This window comes from Neoarius graeffei, chromosome 10 (genome assembly GCF_027579695.1).
Source record: "Neoarius graeffei isolate fNeoGra1 chromosome 10, fNeoGra1.pri, whole genome shotgun sequence".
Classification (NCBI taxonomy): domain Eukaryota; kingdom Metazoa; phylum Chordata; class Actinopteri; order Siluriformes; family Ariidae; genus Neoarius; species Neoarius graeffei.
This window is the reverse complement of record NC_083578.1, coordinates 24,256,400-24,279,571: the sequence shown is the minus strand read 5'-3', so window position 1 is coordinate 24,279,571 and position 23,172 is coordinate 24,256,400. Positions and strand designations below refer to the sequence as shown.

Here is a 23,172-nt window from a genome sequence, read left to right as displayed (position 1 = left end):
CAGTGTCACATGTCTGGCCATTCTTTGACACCACATGACAATGATTTTGAAGCGTGGCCTGGGTCTAAAGCAGGCTTCTGTTGCCAAAGCACTACTATGATTGACATACGCAGAGACCATCCACATATCCAGTCAGTTTTTCAGCCAGCAAGTCCTGATTCCAACCTATCACCCCAGCTGGAATTGAAGGAGACGAAGGGGAATGATTCTCTCACTCCGAAGTTGTTGCTTTCTCCATTACCATTCGATACTCGACGCCATAGTGACTCCTCAGTGATGCTTTCACCTGAAAGAGAGTCGGATGACACGCTATCGAAATCCTGGGGCAGTCAGTATTGTCTAAAACATGCCCCTCTTGCACCATATCCCTTGTGCACAGTCTGCCTATCGCTTCTGTTATCTTGGACTAGGACAAAAAACAGCCCCAGCCCATGTGCTCCAGTCCACACTCAGTGTATGTGTGCTGACCGACCTGTATCTCCAACTGGACTCCTGCATGGAGTAAGTGGGCATGGAGGCTCTCTCAGTGGGAACTCTGACTTGTCAAAACTTAACAGATCCCTAGAAGACATCACAGGCCACAAACACGTTCCAAAGCCTGCCCCAGTAAGAGTCCCATCCATGGTTTTTGAAAAGGGGCCATACTGGGCTGTGCACAGTCACGGTGACGAGCATGAGATGACAGAAACTCTAAGTTTTGAGCAGATGGCAAAGCCAACAGTGCACCGCAGAGCAAGTGTGTGCACGGATGATCGTACTTTCATGTACCCGGTAGGTTGGACGGCAGAAGTTCTTTACTGTCTGTGGTTAAAATGGGCACTATGCTGCTGCAGAAGGAAACACTGCTCCTGGTGCTTTTAGAGGGTTTTTGCTTTCTTCCAACCCCCCTTTTGTCTCTTTATCTATTGCATCCTGGTGCTGTTTGCATACAGTCTTTTACCCCAAATCTCGCTAACTCCCCGTCCAACTCCATACCTTATTTCTGCTTTTTTTTTTCCAAGGATGTTTCCAGGCTTAACCATTGCAGATGGGTGCATTCTGTTTCGTGTAACATTTCTCACCTTCAGCTGCTTTGTCATGGAAAATATCCAAACAATCCCAGTTCCTCTTAAAATGCTAATCCCCATTAATTGAAAATATCTCTTGAAACTCCTTTATGATGGACCTATTGCTGCTTGATGCTTGCCTCCTGACCTCTAAGCACTGTTACAGCTGTCATTTATCACTGTTGTGAACTTTGGATGTGAGACTGGGCCTTACTTGCCATTGGCCATTTAGTAATTTGGATAAGAAATGAATAATTAGTTGGTATTGTTCTGGGGTGCGTGGGTAGGTGAGTTGTGTATGAAGAATTTCTGTGTTTATGCTCTTCTTCTGTTCTGCAGTCCAGCACTCTGAGTCTTCAGACCCAGCCAGCATCAGCTGCGTCCCTGCAGGTGCCTGGCCATTTGCTCCAGCCCTCACAAAGTTATGTGCCAGCTGTACCCAACACAGTACCTGTGCAGCCTAGCTATGTGCCCGCAAGTCAGCCTGTGCAGCTACAGACTTACTCTTCACTGCCGTCACATCTTGCACAACAGCAAGCAACAATCATCCAACCAGTACAGACTACACCTGCACAGAGTAAATCAACTGTACCACAGATGGTGAACATCCAGAGCTGTCCTCTTCCAAGGCAGTCTGGGCAACCGATTGCCCAGCCGAATGCCGCTGTACCACAGAGCTACAGCCCTGGTGTGCAGCAGCTTGCAAGCACACACATTTTACCACCCTTGCAGCAAGCTGAAGCTGGCCAGACATTGCCATCAATGCAGCAAGTCATCCAGAATTTACTGCCTGATCAACAGTCTGCTGATTCAACTGTGCAACGTTTGACAAATGTCCAGCATCTCCCAGCCTCGCAGCGTGGTGTGCAGCCTGTTTCAGCTTACGGAGCAGTACAGCATGCTTCCACTGTGCAGAGCTTTCAGGACGCTGCAGCACTGCAGCTAAACATGCAAGCCTCTCAGAGGGGAGCTTCCAGCCTGCAGCAAGGCTCAACTGGAGTCGCAGTGATGGGCCAAGAAGATCCTCTTGTAACTGGGCAAGCCACAACACAGAAAGGTCTTCATGCAGCTGGCAAGATAGCTGCTGGAAGAACAGATTTCAAAGAATCTGCTATTCGAACTGCTCCTTTACAAACAAGTCACACAGTTGACGTTCCAGCCCAACCAGTAAGTTAAACATTTCTCCAAGATTCAAAGTTTTAACTGCCCATCTGCAGTATGACCATTTATTATCTGAGCCACAATTCCAGCCAGTGCAATAGCTGAAAATGAAATTTAGTTGATTATGGGGAATGTCAGGCAACCCAGTAGTGCAGTGGTTAGCACCATCGCCTCACAGCAAGAAAGTTCTGGGTTCAAAACTCGTGGCCTGCTGGGGCTTTTCTGTGCAGAGTTTGCATGTTCTTCCCATGCCCATGTGGGTCTGGTTTCATCCCACAGTCCAGAGACATTTAGATTAAGTGAGGTAGCTACTTTAAATTGCCCATATGTATTTATAGTGGTTCCTCTCTGTGTTAGCCCTGTGGTAGATTAGCAGCCTGCCCAGGGTGTACCCCACCTCTTGCTTGAGGTCAACTGGGATTGGCTCCAGCTTCCCCTCTGACCCTGATGAACAAGCAGTATAGCTAATGGATGGGATGAATGGATGGGGAACGTCATGCAGGGCTAAAAGCCTGTGTCCATTACCAAGGACGCTTTTTAATTCATAATTTATTTGTAAATGTATTTAATCAAGTTTACTCTAAAGCAAAATTTTCTCATAGGTTTCCAACAATTTTTTTAATCAAATTGCTACATTTGGTATTGTAAAATGTCCTGAAATGTATTTTAAATCTTATTTCTAAACCCTCAGTGTGAAAGCTTGACCTGCGATGATCACACAAATAATTGACTGACTTGCCACCATAAAAGCTGCTCCTATGGTTAGAATATGCAAACATACAACAGCAATTAGTTGTGGGTTAGAGGGTTCATTTGCATATTGAAGCCTCCTGTGAGATCACTCTTGCAAGGGCTGCATCACCCCACCTATTCATTGATTATTTTCCTATTACAGCACGCTTCATTGTGTTTTATTCCGCTTATGACAGAGGAACTTTTCGTTGCTAACAAGTTTTTAGTTATTAAAGAAACACATCCATCCTTTTTATAGTTATGTTTAATAATGTGGAATGTCTACAAAAGAAGTTACTTCCTTGTGTTATAGCAGCACCAGACTTTCTCTTTCGCCACTGGGTGGTTGATTTGCATCATGTGAGATTCTTGTTAGCGTGATGTCTGGGGCGAGTCGGTGAATGTTTTTTGGACTTCCCATTGTACCTAGCAGACTTTGGGATTGTAGAACAGTGTATGTCACCTCAAGGTTAAATGACTGAATACATTTTCTGATTTTCATCAGTAGCTTCTTTCTTGTTTGAAGTATATTTTATGGGTATTTCAAGGGAATACAAGTTAGTAACAAGAAAGACTGGACGTGTTGGAGGCAGAAGCATCCCTATTAGCGCTGCTGGCTTCAAGTTCTACTTGTTTTTTTTCACAATACAGCTTGTCACCTTACTGAGAAAGCACAAAGCCCCGCCATCTTTCCCCTACAGCTCGGTCCATACAAAAAGACAGAGGTCTGATATTTTCCCATAAAGACCAAGCAAGCGAGGTTAATAAGGAGCTTATTATATGGCTTATATGTATTTCTAAGATTAAAATAGACATCATTATAATGAAGCGTGACGCTGCTTTCAGTCACGTCATATTTGTAACGTAATTGAGTCATGCATGCAGAATAAACGGCTAGTGATTTCAAAACTGGATTTCTGTTAGCAGTTATTGGTTTCTGAATGCTTTTTGTTGCTCATTTCTTGAATAACTCAGCGACTCTTGGTTGTCTTTTGTGTTTCAGCCATTTTTGATTCCATTTTGACTTCCAGTTAATCTTTTTTTTTGTCATTTTGTTTGTTTTTTGCAACATTTTAAACTGGCGCCATGGAAAGAAAGTCCATAATCGCTGACCGGTATTACAGGAAAATTCTGCCCGCCAAGGAACCAATCAGAACACACGATTTTACCGGAACTAGCTCATGCCACATAATAATCGCTAATATTCACTTTGCTTTTAGCGAATAATTGTTAATTATAGAAAATTATTCAACACCTTCATAAGAATCAAGAATCCAGCGACACTTTAGTGTACTCTGCAGATGTAGCTCATTCTGTGTAATCAAAATCTGGTTAGTGCCTGTAGTAACTTGTTTGAAGCGTGTTTAATTCCTATTATTTAGTAATATTAAATTACTAAAAATAAATAGCATGCAGTGAAAGCTTTTTGGCCCAAGGCCACAGCACCTGCTGAACAATGATTATTATTTGCAGACCATCATTTGCACCAGAAGTATTGATGCTTGGAATATCACTGTTTCCCCTACCTTTATATTTGGGGGGTGCTCCGCCCTCCCACACACACATCTTAAGGTCTGGAGAAAAACAAAACAAAACAGGAGTGTAGTTCTATTGTAAAAATTGTTCTAAAATATATGTGAAGAATTAAATACGACTCCTTTAACTGTTTGTTCAGGTCCGAATGCTCTGTAATAGGAGCTGCGGGAAGGGGACATGCAGATGACCATCCTCATCCAGCACAACCCCCACTGGATGCTGGAAATTTTCATTTGTTTAACGTACAGCGAATAGTGGTGATCAAAATTATTTGTACATAGAATAGTCTCAATTTTGGCATAAATTTGCCTTGTATGTGTGGACGTACACAGGAAAGTAGAAAGCCAGTGCATGTAGCAGTGTTGTAGTTGAGTCACTAAACCTTGAGTCTGAATCCAGTCTCGAGTCCCCAGTGTTCAAGTCCAAGTCATTAAAAAAATTTTCGAGTCAAGCCCACTATTGATCCGAATCGAGTCCGAGAACAAGACTCCAACCACACCATTTGACGGTGGCTGTTTTAGCGCAATTAACATTAGTTTGTTCCTGAACATGACGTATGAACAGATGAATGTGCATTCTTTTTGTCAGGGAGTGCGAAGTATTCTGTCAGAGATGGTTGGGAGATGGATGTAAGTGCAGAAGGTGTGTTTTTATTAATACAGGTGAAGACAGGTAAACAATCCAGAATGGCAAGCAAAATCATGAAACAGGCAATAGGTCGAGCGAGGCACAAACAGGCTATCATAGACTCGGCAGAATCAAAGACGAGAAACAGGAAATCAGGAATCAGGAAACCAAACAAGGAAATGAGGCTCGATAATGTGTCAGCAACGCAACTCAATACTTCGCAAATTAAGTGCATTTTCATAGTTTTTATATAAGCACGCTGATTGCGTTTTAATCCTGTGCAGGTACGAGTCGTTTACGGCATGCGCACGAGAGTCCGCTTGGTGCGCGCGCTGTCCAGAGCAGACCCAAGAGTCTATCTGATGCAGGCGCCAAGGTGTGCAGGTGTGACACTCTTGCATGAAATTAGTACAAAAATTAATGTAGATATAAATATCACATTATCTCTAGCCGCTTTATCCTGTTCTACAGGGTCGCAGGCAAGCTGGAGCCTATCCCAGCTGACTACGGGCGAAAGGCGGGGTCCACCCTGGACAAGTCGCCAGGGCATCACAGGGCTGACACATAGACACAGACAGGGGCGCCGCCAGAAATTTTGGGCCCCATGAAAGATTAGAATTTTGGGCCCCCCAACTTTCCGTTATTAGCAACACTTTAATCTAGCAAACTGTATATGGCGCTCGCTCATTAAAAACTTCAATCCTAAAGCATTTATGGGTTGTATTGCTGCTTACCTCCTTCTCCAAAGGGGGGTTCAGTGGTTTGGTAGGGCGGAGGTCCCCCTGAGGCTGAATCTGTGCATATTTAGGGCACCCCATTAGTTATGAAACTAGTTATTAGCACTAGTTATTAGCACCAGCATAACGTAATATTTCATCTTGTTTATCACACAAGTCAGTTCAGTTATTAAAATGGAAAAAAAATGTCACTGTACAAACTGTAAAAGTGTTCTCTTGATAGGCTAATCCAACCACGTTCATACTGTTCATTTACCATTCGCTAATATTTTGAACACACATGTGAGCGAGCTACCTTTCTTTGGGAAAAACTGAGTGACCAGTTGCCTGCCTCTCCGGTCCCTCTCAGCTTTCAGCTGCCTTTCTTTACGTTTTTGACAGCCACTCTTCATATTTAGCGATCATAGACTGTACGCACTCCACTGCTGGCTGGCTGGCTGCTGCACCGCGACACAGCAGCAAGTAGCGTTGCACTGATCAGCACACAGATTTAACGCATCGCGCTTCTACCAGAACTGGACCGTACCATTTCGCAAAAGGGGGAGGGTTAAATGACAATATGTTGAAGAACTCAAGAAATAGACAACCTTGTTCAATTAGCTCATTTTACCAGATGGAATATTGCATTGTTGTTATTTCAAAAGTCTTATTAAAATCATTAAAGGAACAGTCCACCGTACTTCCATAATGAAATATGCTCTTATCTGAATTGAGACGAGCTGCTCCGTACCTCTCCGAGCTTTGCGCGACCTCCCAGTCAGTCAGATGCAGTCAGACGCGCTGTCACTCCTGTTAGCAATGTAGCTAGGCTCAGTATGGCCAATGGTATTTTTTGGGGCTGTAGTTAGATGCGACCAAACTCTTCCGCGTTTTTCCTGTTTACATAGGTTTATATGACCAGTGATATGAAACAAGTTCAGTTACACTAATTGAAATGTGGCGATTTTCTATGCTATGGAAAGTCCGCACTATAATGACAGGCGTACTAACACCTTCTGCCCACTTTGGCAGCGCATTGATATCTGAGCTCCGTATCAATGCGCTGCCGAAGCGCGCAGAAGGTGTTAGTACGCCTGTCATTATAGTGCGGACTTTCCATAGCATAGAAAATCGCCACATTTCAATTAGTGTAACTGAACTTGTTTCATATCACTGGTCATATAAACCTATGTAAACAGGAAAAACGCGGAAGAGTTTGGTCGCATCTAACTACAGCCCCAAAAAATACCATTGGCCATACTGAGCCTAGCTACACTGCTTACAGGAGTGACAGCGCGTCTGACTGCGTCTGACTGATTGGGAGGTCGCGCAAAGCTCGGAGAGGTATGGAGCAGCTCGTCTCAATTCAGATAAGAGCATATTTCATTATGGAAATACGGTGGACTGTTCCTTTAAAAGCATATTATCAGCCCCTTAAAGGGCCCCATGGCAGTGCTGGGCCCCTAGAATTGTTCTAATCTTTCCCCCCCGGCGGCGCCCATGGACACAGACAACCATTCACACTCACATTCGCACCTACGGTCAATTTAGAGTCACCAGTTAACCTAACCTGCATGTCTTTGGACTGTGGGGGAAAACGGAGCACCCGGAGGAAACCCACGCGGACACGGGGAGAACATGCAAACTATGCACAGAAAGGCCCTCGCCGGCCACGGGGCTCGAACCCGGACCTTCTTGCTGTGAGGCGACAGCGGTAGATATAAATATCTTAGGCCAAATTATTGTGGCATGTTGCAAAAAATAAAGAAAAAAATCCGAGTCCTCATCTCCAGTTTATGAGTCCGAATGCAGTTATTGCACAAGTCCGAGTCATCAGCGCTCAAGTCCAATTCAAATCATAAGTCCTTAAAATTAGGGCACGAGTCAAACTCGAGTACTACAAGCCTGGCATGTAGGTCAAAACAAAAAAGGCAGTCTTGCAATGTGTTGCAGCTAGCTTTTTGTCGTTCACCTATACCCATTTCTATATTTTTTTTTTGTCTTTTAATTTTGACACTCCTTCATTGTCACTCATTTCGATGGACATAAGCTACAAGTTGTCTAACTTCATCCACATTACCTACGCAGGCCCCAACTTCTCAGCAGTCTTTAGTGCAAGTTTCTGCTGATCAACAAGCGCAAATACATCAGACCTCCTTGTCTCAGAAGCCAACCCATCTCTCACAGGTAACCTTCACCTATGTCACAGTTTTAATCCAGTAGTCCGTCAGTTATTGTCCCAAATATTTGAAATCATATTCTGAAATAAATTCTGCCTAATTGACTGGAGTTTTGTTTTTGTTTAATTTTATTTTTTTAATTTGAATTAACACAAGCAATGTGTGTGACTCGTTTTTTTTTTTTTTTTAACATTTAATCAGTAGGACTGTTTTTGTCTCCTACTCCAGTTATCCTTATTGAACTCTGGCCTTCATGTCAGTGTTCCTCTTCCTGGACATGATTCCTTTTCTTCATCCTTTCCTTTTTCTGCACAGTCATCCTTTACTCCACTCTATCTCTCCACTGGCCAACCTGTGCCTATCCCTCCCTCTGTTTCACCGGGACCCGACTCGCAGATGGATGGCCCTGTGCCAACACCCCGCCCACTCCTACACTCTGCTTCCTCTGCACCAACACAGTGTTCCCAACAAGCATGTTCAACTCCTGTTTTCACGAGTATAATACCAACAATACCATGCTCCCAACAGGGCTACAATATGGCTTCCCAACAAAGTGCAAGCTCCTTGGCCACACCTTTGCATCCCCTCACGCAGACCATTTCCCCAGTTTACCCTTCCCAACTCGCTTCACCAAACACTACCTCTCTGTCTGCAGGAGCTCCTCCCATCTTTCAGGCTACTCAGGTAATGTGTGTGTGCGCGTGTGTGTGTCCCTTATGAGATTTAGAACTGCAAAGATCTGAGAATAGCTCTGACTGCAGTGTCTGAATTCTAAATTGAGCACATTTGCGAAGATAAACAGTCTGAAGTGGCATTAGCAGACACACAGAGTTAGCAAATGCTAAGCTAATCAATAAATCAGTGGCAAAAACTGCAGTACCATAACACTTCTCTGCAGTCTAGGCTTTTTGTGATGAGTGCAGCTCGGCATATGGTGGAAATGATCAAGAGGGGGGAAAATTAGAATTTTTTTCCAGTTTGGATCATGCTTTTTGACCGGTGTGTTTTTTTTTTTTAACCCTCCCCCCTTTTAGGGTGCTCCCAGCAGCAATAACCAGTCCCAAATTGTGCTTCCAGCTCTGGTGAGCTCATGCCAGAGCGCTGTTCCAGTCCATTCTTCTCAGACAGCTGTCACCGTGGCTCCACATGCGACTGCCATCCCTGGCCATCACGCACAAACTGCCCCTGCTGCCCAGCTGACTTCTTCTGTCCCACAAAGCATTGTACCAGATCCTTCGAGCACTGGGGAGTCTCTGGAAATGAACCAGGAATTTCAGGCCTCTGCAGTCACCCCTAAAATAATTCAGCAAACACAGTCGAGCAGCAGCATCACAACTCCTCCTCACATTCAGCAGTGCAGCGGAAGTGGAGCAAGCCAGCCAGCCACTGAAGTGTGTGCCGAGGTTAGACAAAACATTCGTTCGCTTCGAAAAGTAAAACAAGCGCAGTCATTAATATTTGTCTGCGATCTCATAATAGAAATACTGCTTGCACGTCCTCCATGTGTTTGAATAAATATCGTTGTCCTGCTGTCTCTTTGATGCTTTACTTCTCCTTTTTGTTTGGTCACTCATTCTCGTTCCCCCCCTCTCTCTCTCTCTCTCATTTACTTGTAGGACTGTGCTCTAGATAAGCAGACAACAGTGGCTGCGTATGACAGGTACAAAACCCATACTATAGTGCCTTGCATTCGTATCTCCCCCTGTCCCCCTTAAAGGGATCCTCCGGCGGATTTACTCTTAAACTTATGTTCAGTAAAAGTATTCGTAGACTTCAACAGTCTAACATTCATTTTCAGATACCAAACAGTGTTCTAGAAAAATTCATTTTTATTAAAATACCAGACGGGCCTCCTGCGGAACTGACGTATGCGATGGCGTGGCGTAGTGGAAGCTTGGAGCAACTCGGCTGTTTATATCCTCTGCTTACGTCGTGGTTTTGTTAGTAGGGTTCGAACGAATCATCTAATGAGACGCTTTCATCTCCCAACAAAGAACACTGGATAATCTTGTCTTTGAAGACGGCTGTCTCTGTCTGGATTTCAACACTGACTGGTTCATCTGTTTGCACAGCAATATCCCTCTTTCCGGTCAATTCACGTTCCTGGCACATAAATGAAACTGGAACTACCATGAAATAAAACTTCGGAAATTTCAAATGAGTGAGTTTCATGCAAAACGTTCTGAGTAATTCTCTTCTCTGGAGTATAGTCGTCCGTACCTGAAGCTCGATCGAATGCTTCGCCTCTCGATCCATCAGTGATTGCTCTTTAACGTTGGCGTTTTCTTTGTTACCCGTGTTTTCTTCCAGTATACGTTGAAGAACCTACAACGCATCCGAATGCTGATTACAATTCACCAGATAAGACATCGATAATATACCAGGGATGGATCCAGACCGATGCGCGTGCAGAAATATATCTGCACTACACTCTCAGAAAATAAAGTACATTATTGTACCTTTGGGGTACAATGGCTTGTCACTGGAGCAGTACCTTCTAAGGTACTTATTTGTACCCTTTAGATACTGCTTGGGACCATATTTGTACCTTTTTGTCCCGAAAAAGGTACACACAGTTACCTTGAGGTCCAATAATGAGCTCTAGGAGGTACATTAGTATAGACTGTACCTTGGGGGACAGAAATGGACTCCTACTGTACCCCTATTTCTGACAGTGTACTTGGCATCGGTCATGGGGTGTTTGTTTACTTTACCGCTAGCCGGCTACATGGACTATAGCCACGTTCAGCCAACAGACCAGGCTGAGCCGCGGTCATAGCAGGCTGTGGCTGCCCTCTTCGGAAAGGGCTCGGCGTGCACTACGTCCCTGTGAAAAATCCATAGCGAGCTGGTAAAATTAGTGAAAATATTTCTGCAAATGTGCATCTGTCAGATTCTTAGGCTGGGTCCATCCCTGTATCCTACAAAGAATCACGGTAGAACAAAGTTGAAACTCACCTCCTGGTGTTATTGTCTCTGTTGCTGCTCAACACTGACAGTGTACTTGGCGTCGGTCATGGGGCGTTTGTTTACTTTACCGCTAGCCGGCTACATGGACTATAGCCACGTTCAACCAACCCCCATGGACTTTTGGAACTGTATGATGGGCAAATATTGTTGGCACGGCATCGTCTTTTTTTTCTTTTTATTCTGGAAGCCCCTGTTAATCTTGCTTTTAAATTAATCCCATCGATTCATCGAAACAGGATGATTCAAAATGTTTGGAGCATAAGTAGGGCACCGCAGATAGATTGTTTTGAGGTCTTCGAATGGCATGAATCCATTTCTTGCGAATAGTCAGACGATTCTGGCCAGGTAAACGGTGAAGATATCTTCTCATCCTTCTTTTTAGCATCATTTTGGCCTTTGTATGCTGCGCAATGAGGCATGCTTTTACTTATTTAAAAACCTATAAATTCGGTAAAAATGCTTGTAAAACTAACAAAACCACGATGTAAGCAGAGGATATAAACAGCCAAGTTGCTCCAAGCTTCCACTACGCCACGTCATCGCATACGTCACTTCTGCAGGAGGCCCGTCTGGTATTTTAAGAAAAATTAATTTTTCTAGCACACTATTTGGTCTCCGAAAATGAATATTTGACTGTTGAAATCTACGAATACTTAAAGAGTAAATCCGCTGGAGGATCCCTTGAAGTTTTTTTTTTTTGATATTTTGTAGTGTTACAACCTGGACCTGAAATAAACTTATGGCATAAGAGGTAATGATGAATTTACATCTTAACACATTTTGCCCAGTAGCTGAGTTTACTTAAACCTGATAACCCCCCATGAGTGAAAAACGACAAGAGGGTGAGGGTTTTTAATCTTTCAGGTAAATTGCAGTCCATAAGAGGAATTTTATTTAGAACATGGATTCTAAATTCATTTGGGGGGGCTGGGGGGGCTGGACTGTAAATTTTATCAGAAGTTTTTCAGAAGTTTGATAACCCTGATGCAAAAAGATCATCAGTTAAAACGAGCATTAACACACTGAAATCCAGCGGTCTTTTCTGTCACAGTGTGACCTCGGATGCAGCATCAGGAAAAGAGATGAGTGATGGGAACGAGGGAACACATGGTGGAAGGAGCGAGTCGAGGGTCCGCAAACATCATCGCAAATCCTCCCGTACACGCTCCCGCCAGGAGAAGACTGGCAAGCCAAAACTGAGCATGCTCAACGTGAGTCTGCACCAACAATCCAAATCTAAACGAATCATGTCCACTTTCAAGCTCAGCTTGATGCATAATATTAATAATTTTAATATACTGGTCTGTTTCAGTTGCATGATGATATACACTACCGTTCAAAAGTTTGGGGTCACCCAGACAATTTTGTGTTTTCCATGAAAAGTCACACTTTTATTTACCACCATAAGTTGTAAAATGAATAGAAAATATAGTCAAGACATTTTTCTGGCCATTTTGAGCATTTAATCGACCCCACAAATGTGATGCTCCAGAAACTCAATCTGCTCAAAGGAAGGTCAGTTTTATAGCTTCTCTAAAGAGCTCAACTGTTTTCAGCTGTGCTAACATGATTGTGCAAGGGTTTTCTAATCATCCATTAGCCTTCTGAGGCAATGAGCAAACACATTGTACCATTAGAACACTGGAGTGAGAGTTGCTGGAAATGGGCCTCTATACACCTATGGAGATATTGCACCAAAACCCAGACATTTGCAGCTAGAATAGTCATTTACCACATTAGCAATGTATAGAGTGGATTTCTGATTAGTTTAAAGTGATCTTCATTGAAAAGAACAGTGCTTTTCTTTCAAAAATAAGGACATTTCAAAGTGACCCCAAACTTTTGAACGGTAGTGTACAGTGGTGCTTGAAAGTTTGTGAACCCTTTAGAATTTTCTATATTTCTGCATAAATATGACCTAAAACATCATCGGATTTTCACACAAGTCCTAAAAGTAGATAAAGAGAACCCAGTTAAACAAATGAGATAAAAATATTATACTTGGTCATTTATTTATTGAGGAAAATGATCCAATATTACATATCTGTGAGTGGCAAAAGTATGTGAACCTTTGCGTTCAGTATCTGATGTGACCCCCTTGTGCAGCAATAACTGCAACTAAACATTTGTGGTAACTGTTGATCAGTCCTGCACACCAGCTTGGAGGAATTTTAGCCCATTCCTCCATACAGAACAGCTTCAACTCTGGGATGTTGGTGGGTTTCTTCACATGAACTGCTCACTTCAGGTCCTTCCACAACATTTCCATTGGATTAAGGTCAGGACTTTGACTTGGCCATTCCAAAACATTAACTTTATTCTTCTTTAACCATTCTTTGGTAGAACGACTTGTGTGCTTAGGGTTGCTGTCTTGCTGCATGACTCAACTTCTCTTGAGATTTAGTTCATGGACAGATGTCCTGATATTTTCCTTTAGAATTTGCTGGTATAATTCAGAATTCATTGTTCCAACAATGATGGCAAACCATCCTGGCCCAGATGCAGCAAAACAGGCCCAAACCATGACACTACCACCACCATGTTTCACAGAAGGGATAAGGTTCTTATGTTGGAATGCAGTGCTTTCCTTTCTCCAAACATAACGCTTCTCATTGAAACCAAAAAGTCCTATTTTGATCTCATTTGTCCACAAAACATTTTCCAATAGCCTTCTGGCTTGTCCACATGATCTTTAGCAAACTGCAGATGAGCAGCAATGTTCTTTTTGGAGAGCAGTGGCTTTCTCCTTGCAACCCTGCCATGCACACCATTGTTGTTCAGTGTTCTCCTGATGGTGGACTCATGAACATTGGCTAATGTTAATGTGAGAGAGGTCTTCAGTTGCTTAGAAGTTACCTTGGGGTCCTTTGTGACCTCGCCGACTATTACACACCTTGCTCATGGAGTGATCTTTGTTGGTCGACCACTCCTGGGGAGGGTAACAATGGTCTTGAATATCCTCCATTTGTACACAATCTGTCTGACTGTGGATTGGTGTAGTCCAAACTCTTTAGAGATGGTTTTGTAACCTTTTCCAGCCTGATGAGCATCAACAACGCTTTTTCTGAGGTCCTCAGAAATCTCCTTTGTTCGTGTCATGATACACTTCCACAAACATGTGTTGTGAAGATCAGACTTTGATAGATCCCTGTTCTTTAAATAAAACAGGGTGCCCATTCACACCTGATTGTCATCCCATTGAATGAAAACACCTGACTCGAATTTCACCTTCAAATGAACTGCTAATCCTAGAGGTTCACATACTTTTGCCACTCACAGATATGTAATATTGGATCATTTTCCTCAATAAATAAGTGACCAAGTATAATATTTTTGTTAACTGGGTTCTCTTTATCTACTTTTAGGACTTGTGTGAAAATATGATGATGTTTTAGGTCATATTTATGCAGAAATATAGGAAATTCTAAAGGGTTCACAAACTTTCAAGCACCACTGTATATGATAGTTGTTCTCTGGCAGGATCGAGCTCACTATGTGGCAACAAAAGTTCAGCGAAGCTTACTCATATTTAAAGGAGTGCTTCTGCCATGTTGTGTTTAGCCTGATTTGCTTCATGAAGGGAAAGCCTTTTTTTTGGTCATATCCAAATCTAGGTAAATCTCAGAAGCACTCACCAGCTCTGAGCACAGAGAAGTCAAGCGGCAGCATGTAGCCGCAGTATTTGCAAGTGGACGCAGATTTATTGTAGTAATAAAAACAGCGAATGTTGAGTCTGGACTGGTTTGAAAACAAGAGTTGTGAAATAGTCGTCTGTCAAGGCTGGGATCTCATAAGACCCAACATGTCACAGGATTGGGATGTTTTTACTCTCATGTAGGTGGGAGGAGTCAAATGGGCATGAAACTTGTGGCGCAAAGAGAAATTCCCAACAAAATTTCATAAAACCCCATTAAGTTGTACATCAAATGAAAAGAACAGTCAAACATTTGGACACACCTGCTTTATAAAAATTTTTTTGAATAATAATAAACATTAATAACACTGGCACATGGTGTTATGTATTGAACAAGAAACATGTTGAACAAATCGAAACTGTTGTATTGATGATGCGTTGTATACGCTTGGCATCTTCTCAACCGGTTTAATGAAGAACCTTCACACAGGAGGCTTTTCTTAAAATTCACTTTCAGAAAACAGGAGAACAGTCAGGAGCTTTGCCGACGTTCTGAACGAAATTCCTTGTTTGGGGAACAAATGTAACGAAGTAAAAATTATAAATAAAAATTTTGATTCAAAAGTAAATTTGCACATAGGAATTTCAATATCAAACAAAAATTAGAAACAAATTTCTCTTAGCCTTTGTCTTGGACATTTTGATAATGGAAAAAAAATATGTGCCTGAACATTTTACTTATCTGTATTTGGCTATAATATTTTTCTTATTTTACAAGTTTAAAAATGCTCAGAATAATTTTTATGATGGCAAGGGACAGTATATTGGTAAATGACATTTGGACTAGTTTTTAAGTGGTTGTTGATTTTGGATAGCAATGAACTAAACTATCGAAGCTATATCAGATGAGACAAAGTGTTGGTCTACAATAGACGGATACAGGTCATTTCGTCCAACGACCATTTCATCCAAAGCCTTTCTCATATGCACTATCAATTATTTAATATTTCAGGTATTTGTTTGTTCAAAATACTGACGCAAAACACATTTTTGCAAAATGAAAACGAAACCGGAAATAATGGGAATCAGCGAGTGTCAACTTCGGGCATGTTCAACTGAGGCCGCTTGTGGGGAGAGATCGTTTTTATTAGACCAAATTACATAGAAAATCTAGACTCGCACTTGCTAGATATCTTTCGCAAGTGCGAGATATGAGCTATGATATCCAGATATGAGAAAATGTGCATTTTCTCAGTCTTCATATAGGCACGTTGATGCCTCTTGATCATGTGTGGGTGAGCCTCGTTAACAGCGTGCGTGCGAGAGTCCACTCGGGTGCACTCCGGACTGCGTGTGCGCCGAGCGGACTCTCGCACGCGCGCTGTTAACGAGGCTTATCTGCACATGATCAAGAGGCATCAGCGTGCCTATATAAAGACTGAGAAAACGCACGTTCAGTGCGAAGTATTACACCACGTCAGTGTGCATTACCGAGCCTTATTCTCCCGTGTAGATTCCCTGGGTTCCCGATCCTGTTTCCTGTTCTTAGTTTCTGTTTTTGTCTTTGCCTGATTTAGCCTGTTTGTGCCTCACCCGACCTTTTGCTAGTTTCACATTTACAAGATTGTCTGCCATTTTGGATTATTTGCCTGTGTGTTTTTGATAGTGCTTAATGCATGCCCTTAAATGAATTATGGTTTGTTTATATTTCAATCTTGTCGCACGTATAAAATAATTGATAGTGCGTATGAAAAAGGCTTTGAATGAAATGTCTCAACTGTTGGACAAAATTTGCATTGGACGAAATGGTCATTGGACGAAGTGTCCTGATCCCCAGTAGACTAGAGGACTAATTTTTCCTAGCCGAAGAACGAAAAATAAAACTAGTTGACTAATTGTCTTTTTCCAAAGTTAAAGCAAAAACTGTTTCAGCTGTTTTAGACTCTACTGTTAATAAATGTGCAAAATAATAAATCTCTATCATTTCATTGTCCAACAATAACAAACTCATCTCATCTCATTATCTCTAGCCGCTTTATCCTGTTCTACAGGGTCGCAGGCAAGCTGGAGCCTATCCCAGCTGACTACGGGCGAAAGGCGGGGTACACCCTGGACAAGTCGCCAGGTCATCACAGGGCTGACACACAGACACAGACAACCATTCACACTCACATTCACACCTACGGTCAATTTAGAGTCACCAGTTAACCTAACCTGCATGTCTTTGGACTGTGGGGGAAACCGGAGCACCCGGAGGAAACCCACGCGGACACGGGGAGAACATGCAAACTCCGCACAGAAAGGCCCTCGCCGGCCCCGGGGCTCGAACCTGGACCTTCTTGCTATGAGGCAACAGCGCTAACCACTACACCACCGTGCCGCCCCACAATAACAAACTAATTCTTAAAATAAACTTGTGTGGATGAACAGGTGGCTTTGCTGAAATTGTTGATTATGAATCGGAGAGTGCACCGTGTGGAGCAGAAGCTCCTTATAACTTAATGATGGTTGGAGAATGTGACATCTACAACAGCATCTGGGAGATTTCTATGTTCATCTCCAGCCTCAGTAGCATTCACAGATGCAACGTGCTGCTCCGAAAGCACTCTTTCACACAGCACTGTTCACAGCTGTATTCACTATACCGTATTGCACGGATTTTATTTAGCTTTAAAGGACTCCTTATTGCATTCTAATGACATTCTTAATACATATAAATGGGAATTCTCACAAAAATCTGAAAAATGTGGTGGCACGGTGGTGTAGTGGTTAGCACTGTCGTCTCACAGCAAGAAGGTTCTGGGTTTGAGCCCAGTGCCCAACGGGGGCCTTTCTGTGTGGAGTTTGCATGTTCTCCCCGTGCCTGCGTGGGTTTCTTCCGGTTTCCCCCACAGTCCAAAGGCATGCAGGTTAGGCTAATTGGTGGCTCTAAATTGACCGTAGGTGTGAGTGTGAATGGTTGTTTGTCTCTATGTGTCCTAAAATGGTACATCCCTATTCGGATATTCCCTAATTAATTAGGCCACAGTGGTCACTCAGGTCACTCACGCTCCTCTGTCCTGCATCGGCATACAGTGTACATGTGCTTTCACTGGTGTTGCAAACAATCACTAATAATTTTATTACATCTTTTACATGTACTTCAATAACTTCATCAAATTTTTACTGTATGTGTATACTCTCGTGTTCCAAATAATCGTACGTGTACGATTATTCTTTTTCACAAAAAAACCTGAGCTATACACACTTATTTGGGTCTGTACGTTTATTGAACCCCCACATGATTCAAAGCTATACCCTTATTTGGGTCTGTACACTGTTGTGTGACGTCGTGTTACTAAGTAGTCTCTCGCGCGCCAGTCAGACAGCACCAGAAACCATTTCCAAAGGCTCCATAACTTTAAAATTAAAATGCTATAGCACTACTAGTACATGTACGTATTTGTCGAGACAGTAAGAAGAGAGGGTCCCATATACGATTCGTACATTGGGGGAGTGCCTGTTAGAGAGCACACTTGTCCTGGGCCATCGGCATAGTGAGGTAGGGTGGCCAGTTCCTTTCCTCGCCGCCTTACTTCCCCCAGTGTTTCCACCAGGTCCCCATTCACTGCTGGGTGGACAGGGAGCGAGCCCCAGATCCCCGTCGAGCCAAGGCTCGAACCGGGGACCGTTCGCTTAGTGGTCAAGCGCTCTAACCACTTGGCCACTTCGCCTCCCGAGACAGTAAACACATCAATGATAAAGAAAACAAATGCTTTTAATCCATTTGTTGAAACAAGTAAATATAGTATGCATTGTTACATAAAAAGTATTTTAAAACAATTTATTATAATTAATTACAAAGCCTGTGGTAAAATACAAACCATTGAGAGATATTTGTGCTCTATACTATTATTCCGTCCTGTACTATTATTATCACGCCCTCTCTGGCAAGTATGGAAGTAGACGCTTCATCTTGTACACATTTATACAGTAGTTTCACTGTCAAATTTTACATAAACAAGAGAAACATTTATTGACAAACTATATAATTATATGATTTATTACAATATGTTTGTTTTATGAAAGTCATTTTTTGAATTTATGTGCAAATACTTCTAGAAATATCTTCACGTGATATGGCAGTATCAGTTTGAATAAAAGGTTTCCTCTTATTTATGCATTGTTTATTTACCTTATTATTATGGTATAACATATTACGGTATCACAACAACTGATTCCCATAAAGTTTATTATCTACACTGCAAAACCCGATAAGGTCACTGAGCTCAAAAATTTTATTGAAACCGATTACGTAAAAATTTTTGAGGTAACTTAAATTTTTTAAGGTAAGATTTCTTAAAAATTACAATTAAGTGTAACTATAGTGCAATTTTTAAGAAATCTTACCTTAAAAAATTTAAGTTACTTACCTCAAAAATTTTTACGGAATCGGTTTCAATAAAATTTTTGAGCTCAGTGACCTTATCGGGTTTTGCAGTGTAAGTTTTGGGTGACCAGGGTCACTGACACTAACCCCCCCCAACCAAAATCTATTTCACACACTGGTCAGCTGGAATAGGTTCCAGCTTACCTGCGACCCTGCACAGGATAAGCGGTTACGGATAATGGATGGATCTGAAAAATGTACCAGGAAAACAAGCCATAATAACAAATTGCTGGTTAAAGGTGCCTAGTTGGAAGTTGTTGGAGTTCTTAACTGTTGTTGAGAACCTTAGTGATCCAAACAGATGGCCAGTGCCAGCTAAACATAAGCAAACTCGATGCAGACCTTTATTTATGCAATCCTGAGCCTATAAAATTTTAATTGAAGATTAACTGAACTAGTCATGGTGACTTGAACTAAACATGGTGACACTGAATCTCTTTGGTGTGCTGTACCATAGGTGTGTAATACAGGTGACAAGATGGTGGAATGCCAGCTGGAGACTCATAACCACAAGATGGTCACCTTTAAGTTTGACCTTGACGGAGATGCTCCGGAGGAGATTGCCACATACATGGTAAGCTTATTGCTGTCACTGATCTCCCTGCCTTATTTTTTCCCACATACATGTTTTCCTTGTTCTTTTTATACACATTGATTTTCATCTTATGTCTTCTTTTTTTAAATGGTGGATTTTGTTTTTCTATATACACTCACCATCCACTTTACCTGTACGCCTGCTCATTTACGCAGTTATGCAATCAGCCAGTCATGTGGCAGCAGCACAATGCATAAAATCCTCCAGATACAGATCAAGAGTTTCAGTTAACCCTGTGGGGTCTGAGGGTATTTTCTGGCACTCTAATGATTTTGCCGTGCTCTGATTTTGTTGTCAATTTCAACAAATCTAAGCAGTATTTTCAAAGTCATATGACTTTTATGTATTCAGCACAAGTTCAGCTACAATAATATCTATGTAGTATGTATGTCATGATTGTACTTTTAGAAAAATAACAGACAAATGAAGATATTGTAAAAAGCAGTTTTAGAACTGTGTTGGAATATGTGGAAAAACAAAAACCATGACCTTACCCATTGTGACGAACTGTTTTGGTCACTTGAGGTGATTCTGTTCAGTCTTAGGAATGTACCAAGCACAAAAACTTAAATCTGCTCCATTGATTTGGACAATTAACTGGCCATCACAAAAGTTATGTCCTATTGTTTTGGGATAAAGGGTTGGCAGTGGGAGGGGTATTTAATGAGAAGTGTAAAAAATTCCATTCCATTCAATGAGAAGAGTGAAAACCCCTCCCACTGCCAATTCTTAATCCCATCGGGTCAAGTCACAATGGGTAAGGTAATGTTTTTTCCACACATTCCAACACAGGTTTACCTTGATTTACCTTGATCCTCCTCTTCTACGTCTTACGACGATGTAGTTGAGGAGATGACGGGGAAGAGAGTCATCTTCTGACTCGTATAATCCCCCACTCGGTGCTTGAGGAACCTGTCCAGATGCCCCTTGAACTGGTTGATATCTTCTGACATCACTGCTTCTGTAGGAAGTCTGTTCCAGTCGTTGACAATTCTTCTGGCAAAGAAGTATTTCCTTACATCCAGTCTGGAATGCAACTTAGCTATTTTGTAGGGATGGCCTCTTGTTATCCTACTGTGTTCGATAGTAAATATTTCTTTGGGATCTATGCATTCCATTCCTTTAAATATTTTAAACACCTCTAGAAGGTCCGCCCGTGCATGCCTTGTCTCCAGTGTGGTAAGATTTACTGCCTTAAGTCTAGATGGATAGTCTAAATGTCCAATTCCAGGGATCATTCGGGTGGCTCTACGCTGTACACTCTCCAGAAGGTTGACATCTTTCTGCTGCTATGGACGCCATGCTTGAATCACATAGTCCAGGTGGGGCCTTACAAGTGTTTTGTATAAAGTTATCACCGTAGCTTTGGTTTTGTACTTGATGGACCTTGCTATCATACCCAAGATGGAGTTGGCTTTCTTTGCTGCTCTGGCACAGTGGGAAGCTACATCCAGTTTGTCGTTGATGAAAACACCTAAATCCTTCTCTTCGTGAGAAGTTCCAATTGGTTCATCTCCCATAAAGTAGTCATATTGTGGGTTGTTGTAACCATAATGCACACATTTACATTTATCAGCGTTAAATAGCATCTTCCACTCCTTACTCCACTGGAATAACTTCCTCAGGTCCGCCTGTAGTTTTTCAGCATCACGGTATGTTGCAATGTACTTGAATATCTTAGTGTCGTCTGCAAACTTCAAGATTTCACTACAGAGTCCTATATCAAGGTCATTAATATATATAACAAAAAGAACTGGTCCTAGTACTGAACCCTGTGGTACTCCACTCCTCACTGGCATCCACCTTGAGTAAGAACCATTCAGCACCACTCTCTGCAGTCGTCCAGTTAGCCATGATGATATCCACTGCTTCACTTGCCCTGTTATGCCATGAGATTCCAACTTTAAGGCCAGTCTCTTGTGGGGCACTCTGTCAAAGGCCTTACTAAAGTCTAAGTATATTACATCTACTGGAAGTCCCTTGTCTACATAGTATGTTACTTTATCCAAGTACAGTAGTAGATTTGTGAGGCACGATCTATCACACACAAACCCGTGTTGTGATGAGTAGATGAGTTTATGGGTCTCTAAGTGTGTGACTATGGCATCCCTTATTATAGATTCCATAATCTTGGATATCTGCGAGGTCAAACTGACAGGTCTGTAGTTGCTTGGTTGGGTCTTCTTCCCCTTCTTATATATGGGTGAGACATTTGCTTGTGTCCAGTCCTCTGGTACCTCCCCCTTGCACATGCTTTCTGTGAATATTATGTTCAGAGGTTCCGCTATTACTGGAGCTACTTCACGTAACACTGTAGAGTACAGATTATCCACCCCTGGCGCTTTATATGGTTTGAGGTTCCCTAATTTCTTGAGAACAACTTCCACAGAAAAATTTACATTTTGTAGGCATTCTTCGACTGTTTTTTGAAATATCTTCACTGATTCTGGCAAGTTCTCTACATCTTCATCTGTGAATATTGAGCTAAAAAAGTTATTTAAAATATCAGCCTTCTTAGCCGAATCTGTGATAATATTTCCGTCCTTGTCTTCTAATGGCCCAATACCATCTTTTGTTTTGGTTTTTGACCGAGCATAAGCATAGAACGACTTGGGATCCTTTTTAATATTGTCCGCTAGTTTCTTTTCAAAATTTCTCTTTGCTCTTTTTATCTCATTCCTGGCTTTATTTAGTTGTTTCTTGTATATCTCATATTGTTGTCTGTCCCCAGTTTCTCTATATCGCTTCCACTTATGGTACATTTTGCGTCTTGCTGCCTCGGCATGACTTGTCATCCATCTTGGTTTCTTCTTTCTTCTTTTGGTCGCTATGGGGACGAATTTCCGAACTGCAATGTCCATGACTTCCTTAAATATACTAAATTTGTCATTTACTGACTGGCTGTTAAAAGCATTATTCCAGTCGTACCCGTTTAAATACTTTTTCATTCCTTCATAATCTCCATTCCTATAGTCGAAATATGTTACTCTCTAGTCTTTGATTTCTACTGACACAACTATATCACACAGAATTATATTATGGTCACTGAATGGCTCACGTATCCTTATGTTGTCTATCATGTTTGGCTCAGATGATAAAATTAAATCCAGAGTGTTTTCACCTCTGGTGGGTTCGGTGATATGCTGTGTAAGGAATAAGTCCTGGGTGAGCTCCAAGAAACTTTTTCCCTCAGCAGCTGCTTGGAGGTGAATCCAGTCGATTGATCTATGATTAAAATCACCCATTATGACTACATTTTTATGTTCATTACATGCTCGTCGCATCAATGCATGAAGGGCTTCTTCTCTCTCCTTATTAGCTGATGGACTATGATAACATACTCCCAGTATAAACACGCCTTTGACAGTATTAATTTCACACCACAGAGTTTCTGTGTTTGATAACTCATCACACGATATATATCCAATATTGTCTCTGATGTATATTAAACAACCACCCCCTTTTTTACCTATTCTGTCATTCCTGATGATGCTATAGCCTTCTAGACTAAGTTCTGCATCTAAGATGTCCTTGTGGGCCCATGAT

General features: G+C 42.0%; 1 protein-coding gene across 5 annotated transcripts in view; it reads left to right on the top strand.

Moving 5' to 3' along the window:
- Nucleotides 1-23,172, top strand: part of LOC132892975 (serine/threonine-protein kinase WNK2-like) — a 137,904-nt gene that overhangs the window by 60,295 nt on the left and 54,437 nt on the right. For 2 of the 5 annotated variants that reach the window (XM_060931595.1, XM_060931593.1), the window contains exons 9-16: nucleotides 4-771; nucleotides 1,386-2,213; nucleotides 7,907-8,005; nucleotides 8,227-8,682; nucleotides 9,033-9,401; nucleotides 9,615-9,658; nucleotides 12,020-12,179; nucleotides 19,489-19,605. In XM_060931595.1, coding sequence (XP_060787578.1) covers nucleotides 4-771; nucleotides 1,386-2,213; nucleotides 7,907-8,005; nucleotides 8,227-8,682; nucleotides 9,033-9,401; nucleotides 9,615-9,658; nucleotides 12,020-12,179; nucleotides 19,489-19,605 — 2,841 coding nt within the window. The remainder of the gene's footprint in view (nucleotides 1-3; nucleotides 772-1,385; nucleotides 2,214-7,906; nucleotides 8,006-8,226; nucleotides 8,683-9,032; nucleotides 9,402-9,614; nucleotides 9,659-12,019; nucleotides 12,180-19,488; nucleotides 19,606-23,172) is intronic. The other 3 variants (XM_060931596.1, XM_060931594.1, XM_060931597.1) reach the window with 3 other exon arrangements.